Source organism: Gossypium arboreum, chromosome 1 (assembly GCF_025698485.1).
Source record: "Gossypium arboreum isolate Shixiya-1 chromosome 1, ASM2569848v2, whole genome shotgun sequence".
Lineage (NCBI taxonomy): Eukaryota > Viridiplantae > Streptophyta > Magnoliopsida > Malvales > Malvaceae > Gossypium > Gossypium arboreum.
In genome coordinates, this window is record NC_069070.1 from 112,276,684 (window position 1) to 112,283,257 (window position 6,574).

The 6,574-nt window shown below is 36.8% G+C and overlaps 1 protein-coding gene across 1 annotated transcript; it reads left to right on the forward strand.

Annotated features, from left to right (window-relative positions):
• The first annotated feature begins 2,158 nt into the window (after positions 1–2,158).
• Positions 2,159–5,507, forward strand: LOC128286724 (disease resistance RPP13-like protein 4). Its single transcript, XM_053024252.1, has 3 exons — positions 2,159–2,463; positions 2,548–2,597; positions 2,770–5,507. Exon 3 carries the CDS (start codon positions 2,801–2,803, stop codon positions 5,345–5,347), a length of 2,547 nt encoding a protein of 848 aa, XP_052880212.1. The 5' UTR covers positions 2,159–2,463; positions 2,548–2,597; positions 2,770–2,800; the 3' UTR covers positions 5,348–5,507.
• The last annotated feature ends 1,067 nt before the right edge of the window (positions 5,508–6,574 follow it).

The window sequence follows — 6,574 nt, forward strand, 5'->3', positions numbered from 1 at the left end:
ATTTAATTAATTTAGTTAATTTTAGTTTTAATCAATCATTTAAAGACAATAATTACTAGTACTTTTAGTTCTTTTCTCACTGTAGCTATACTATTAGTTGATAGGTGCACTTGCCTTAGTCGAATTTTTAGTTAGTTTCGTGGATATCAGCTTGTTAGGTCCTAACATGAGTTGTTCTCAATGTAGAGGTTGTTTCGAATAAATGTTATTTGTGGTGATGATTTTCTTAGTAAAACTTCTTTTGAATAACGACTCTTCCACAAAAACACAATTGTTCTAAATATAAATTGTTTCAAACAAAGGTTGTTTCTGAAACGCCATTATTCTAAACAAAAGCTATTCTAAACTTTAGTTATTTTCAACATGAGTTGTTCTCAAATAAACATTGGATGGTAGCTATTCTAACTAAGACCTTATTCTGAACTAGCTATTTTGAACATAACTATTCCTGAATAATAGTTGTTCTGAACAATAACTATTCTAAGCAAGAGTTGTTGTTCCAGAAGAGATGCACTTGGTAGTACAATTTCCTAAAATATAAATTTTTTTATCTGAAGAGATAAAATATTAGTAGCCAAAATAGAGTATCTACATTATTGAACGCTTATCTTATAGATGATATTGTTGAAAGGAGCAACTCTAAATCCTAAACATGAAAAGTAACACAAAAATGGTAAGTATAAAAAAAACTTGTTTTAAAATTATAATATAACTAATTAAAGGGTAGATTACATTACTAGTCATCCAGTTATGTTTTTCTCTCTTTTTAATCATACAACTATGAAAAATTATAAAATGATCACCAAACTATTAGTAAATTTATTTTTTGTCCATCGAACTATGAAAAGTTATAAAATAGTTACTCAACTATTCAAATTTTCTTTTTACTAGTCACCTAACTATATTAGATTTTTGAGTGTTTTCATTTTACCTTAACAAACTAGTGATAAGAAAAAAGATAAAATAAATAGTTAGGTGAAAAAAAGAAGAAATTTACTAATAATTAAGTAACTATTTCATAAATTTTATAATTAAATAATAAAAAAATAAATTATAATTGGATCACTAGTTTATCCCTAATTAAAACAAAAATATTAAAATTTAAGGAGCCATGTACCCTGCCAAACTTAAATCAAGCAGAGATCACGTTTTAAGCTGCCTTTTTTTCCCCTTCTTTCGTGTTTTCATTTTAGTTGACTTCTAGTCACGTGAAGACCGAGAAACGAGATTTCACCCCATTTTCCAAACACCCAAATACTACAAAAACAGCACTGGCTTTCATCCAATACGACAGCACTCAATTTCAATCATGGCTGAATTTATGAACATACATATATATATATTTTTTTAGGATACGAATCTGTTCAGTTTAAACCAAAAAAAAATCATTAAATCAAATATCCAAATTCATTTACAACACGAGTGCTATTTAACAAACTCTCTTCATTGTAATTAGCTAAAACATGCAACACCAACATGAAACATCAATCAAAACTTGTGAATTATGCTCTCTCAATTCTCATCTTCAATCCATTTTAATAATAGACCCCCGCCCCCCAGAAAACCTTACCTGTTTTAAAAGGAACGATTATCTCTAAAAAAAGGAACAATTAAGATTTTCAGTTCATTATCCAATAATAATAAGTTGTTAGGCATTAGCTGTCTCTAAATCTCTAAAAAAAAAGGTGAAAAACGAACCCATGATGTTGAAGCCTGTTGGCTAATGAGACATGGTGTGACCAAGTCATTGGTCAAGGGTTCAAGGACTGGAGAAAATGAAAAGGAATTTAGATCTAATTAATATAGAAAACTATCTCATGCATAAAAAGGTTTCACCTCAAATTTTGTTTTAATAGATTAATTTTGTTAAATTACTTCCATTTATATACTTTATCAACGAGATTTTGGTATTATTAATAAAAGTTAAGATGTAAGTATTTTGAGGCCCTCAAAATTATTGATACTGCTTATGAACTAACAAAAAATCATACTCATAAGTATACATTTTGAAGACGGATGATGAAAACAAGGTAATTGTCTAATGTTGTGAGTTGACTTCCTGGTTCAGTCAACAATGAGAAGTTTAGTGGTAAATTGTAGTGGTAGGACCCTAATCCCATTCACGCCCTTTAAATTCTTCCGAATTCAAAGCAAACGAGTAAGAATGGAAAATGGAAATCCACTTCATTTACTATTCTACAATCGGCTGTCTTCAACATTTTCTCTTTTTGTCTATTGTTTACACTTAAGAGAAAACATGGGATTTCATTTGATTAGTGCTAGTCTTAATTGACAATCATTTGTATTGGATGGTGGATAGGAAAAATAATGAGCAACTTCAAGGAAGATGTGTGTTTTTTTTCAGTTATTTGTTTACATTATAAGACCTTTGTTTGAGAGTTTTTTCTCTTGCAACATCAACTACCTCCCTCGGTTGAGTCAAGAAACTCCTTTCATCAGCAGGTTTGATCCCTGTTCTTCATTTCCCTTACATCTTCATATTTATGTTCTACTCAACGTTTGCATGTTTTCAATTCCTTTTTTCAGGGTTTGAAGTTCATTGGATACTATTATAATATCTCCAAGCAAACATCTGAGTAAGTTCTTGAATCCATCTTCATGTTGATGTTATTTTCAATGTTTCCAGTAATTTTTATGGTTGATGTTAAGCTCGAAACATGACTTCTGTGAGGTTGTTTATCCATTTTATTTAAATCTCCAAAAACTTAAAAATTTTCAATTCATCTTCATATTGATGTTTTGCTGCAGAAAATTTGCAGGTTAATAACATAAAAAGAAGATGGCGGATGCAATCATACAAGTTGTAGCAGGGAAGCTGATTGATGCCCTGAAAGAGCACAGTGGTCGAGTACTTGAATTTCGTAGCCAATTCATGGAGCTTAAAACACAGCTTGACTTCATGAAATCCTTCCTTGCTGATGCTAACAAGCTCAAAAGGAAGGAGGAAACCGTGAAGACAACTCTAAGCATGATCAGAGAATTGACCTATGATGCCGAGGATATACTTACTGATTGCTTGCTCCGAGCTGAATTTCGTGACCATGTCTTTCGCTGCAACCATTTCCTTCCACGAGAGATGATCTTTCAGCACCGAACTTCAAAAAGGCTCAAGGACATCAATGGACGGATAGAGAAGATGCACAAGGTCTTGAAAACATATTTAAAGACAATCGGACAGCAAGGTGTCCATGACGATGTCAGCAGTGTGATTCATCGTCGATGGACGTCGCCTGCTTTCGACGAATCCAGCATAGTTGGTTTGGCTGAAGATACAATGAAGATTATAGGGTGGATTCTTCCAACGAAAAAACAGTTGCACCAAGTTGGGATTATTGGGATGGGGGGATTGGGGAAAACAACTATAACCCAGAAGATCTTTAACAACCACGCGATCCTCGAACGATTCGAAGAGAGAATTTGGGTGTCCATATCTCAAACTGTGAATGAGGAAGAAACAATGAAGACCATGCTGAAACAACTAGGAGAGGATACGTATGGATTGGATATGGGTCAAATGCTGCCCAAGATTAAACAAGCACTTGAGGGTAAGGACTATTTGATAGTGATGGATGACGTTTGGAGTGTTCATGGCTGGTGGGAAAGATTGCTTGCTGGATTACCCAAGAGGGAGGGACAGAGCAGTGCTGTAATAATCACTACCAGGAAAGAAAGTGTTACCATTGAAATGGGGGTGGAGAAAGCTCGAATTCATCAACCTCGCGTACTCAATGAAGAAGAAAGCTGGGCATTGTTTTGTAGGATTGCATTTTCTTCAGAAAAGGAAGCAAAGCAGCACTATGAGTTGGAAGAGCTAGGGAAGGATATAGTAAAGAAATGTTGTGGACTTCCATTAGCTATCAAGACCGTAGGAGGCTTGTTGAAATCGAAAACTTTGTCGACTGATGTTTGGAGACGAATTCACAACAATTTCCACGATGAATTGGCTACTAGAGAAGGTGAAAGCTCGGTTATGGCTTCCTTACAATTGAGCTACGATGAGCTGCCAACTCGCCTCAAGCAATGCCTGTTATGCTTCTCCATTTATCCAGAGGACTCGGTGATAAGTGCTGAGCAGTTGGTTCATTGGTGGGTGGGAGAGGGTTTCGTACAGGGAAAAGACAGCCGGACTGCAATCGAATTAGCATTTGATTACCTCTCAGAGCTCATCAGTAGATGCCTGGTTGAAGTTGTGAAGCAGAGAGGGTTCGATGGAAGAGTCTACACTTGCAAGATGCATGATCTTGTGAGAGACTTGACCATTAAAATTGCTAGAGAAGAGTCCTTTTGCAGCTTTGATGAACATGGCAAACAAAGACCCAGCATACAATCTCGGCGTTTGGGTTTTACAGGGGAAGAAGATGTGAAATCACTGAATAAAAAATCAAAGCTCCGGGCGTTCCTGATGATGAACAGCTCTCCAGTTAGCCCCGATAAGACCATTCCACTGTTCAGAGTAAGGTCTCTTAGGGTGTTGGATTTTTCTCTGAATAAGCTAGAAAACATCCCCATTCCCAAACTCCTGCATTGGATCATCTCTCTTCAACGCTTATCATATCTGAACCTAAGAGGAGTTGCTTCCCTCAAGGAACTTCCACAGTTAATCGGTGATCTCCGGAACCTTCAGCTTTTGGTTTTGAATGGATGCAACAATCTTCAAAAGCTTCCCTCGTCCATCACAAATCTGCAGAAGCTAAATGTACTGGATTTAGGGTACTGTCCTATGATGCGATATCTCCCACAGGGGCTTGGGAGGCTTTCAAATCTTCAAGAACTCTCAGGATTCACAGTACCAAGTGAAGCTGACGGGAATGGGTGTCGTTTAGGTGAGCTTCAATGGCTGTCAAAGCTTAAAGTACTGCGAGTAAATATAAACGAAGAAAGCGACATTGCAGAAGAGGAACTCACTGTCCTTTCCCACCTCAAACAACTCAAGGTTTTGTCCATCAACACAGAAGGATGCGAGAAAGAAGAGATTTTCAGGAAACTGGATGGCTTATCTCCTCCACCACATCTTGAGGAGCTGTATCTGAGGTATTACCGTGGAGTGACGACGCCAATGTGGATGAATCCCAAGTCACTTCGTGATTTGCATTATCTTTGTATCGAAAATGGAGACCTGCAATTCGTGCGTCCAAGCTTCGAGGGTGGTAAAACCATTACATGGAAAGTTGAGGGGCTTTGTCTCAAGTTCCTTGCTAGGCTGCAAGTGGAGTGGGATTTGGTTATGAGTGTGATGCCTAGAATAAGGTATGTGGAAGTTAGCCATTGTTACATGCTGAAATCATTCCCCTGCAACACTGAAAAACTTGGGGTTTGGAGGAAATGAGAAAGAACCAAGTTGCTAATTCAATGGAGGAGATGATCCACTTGGTCACAAGCCTCACAAGTTCTTACTGTTACATCATCAAATAATATGCAGAAATTAGCTTCATATGAAAGCTTACTTACATATTTGAAACTACCAATAATCTTCAATTAAAAACTAATGCTAGCTTCAACTTTTTTTTCCCTTCAGTTGATTAGAATTATTCTTTATAGGTATTTTCTATTTGCCTTTTTTGAAAATTGTCTGGAAGAAGTATGACTTGACACCGAAATCACTCATCAGTATATTAATTGGTTATATGAACATTTAAGAATCAATTAACACATTGTACAATCCCGATTATGCCCGGGCCTCAGAAGCCCAATACAACCAATTTGCCTAGCCTAAACTCAATTACAAGCAAACCCAAAGCCCAAACCGATAATCAAAAAAGAGAAAGGAAAAACCGTAGCCGTACTTGTCCTATTGCCCATACTGTCTGCCTCCACCAACCCTCTGTCACCGCCGTTGACCCCTAACCTGCAAACAGATCAAGAAAAAGGAGAGAATGGAAACAATAACACGCAAAAAAAAAGGCAGAAAATAGAAGCAAAAAAAGAGAGGATAATATCATGTATTCGGCTATATATAGCCAAAGAGAAAATATAATGTGTTTTACGAAAAAAAACACATGAACATTGAAACACAAAAAAGGAAAGTCGAATATCAAAAGGTGATTTGCGAATGTTCTTGCTTTTCTTTCTCTGAATCTATTCCCTTTTCATATTTTGTATGTACTATAGCATAACAAAAATATAAGAAAAAGAAAAGAAGTCATACCTTACGATTAGGCCGTTGATCCCCTTTTGCTTCGCTGAAATCGGAGTTTAAAAGGGAAAATCGAAGGCCGACAAAATAATATATCGAGGCTTACGAACGCCGATCACCGTTCCTAGTAGCAGGCTATCGTTTTTGAAGGAGAACCATTTGAATCGGCTGAGGGAGACGAAACGAGAGGCTGGGACTGCATTCTTTGTTTCGGCCGAATGTATGGAAAATGGGGGGGTTGTTTTTGACATGTTTTAAATGGCCAAATGAAAGGTTTTAGGGTTTCTTAACCCAGAGCATAAAACGGCACCGTTTAGGGCCTGTTCTAGTGGCTCCAAAACGGTGTCGTATAAGGCTTACACGTGCAACCCGACTCGATACTCAGGGGATCCTCGTGTTTAGGTCTCTAAGGGGTAATTG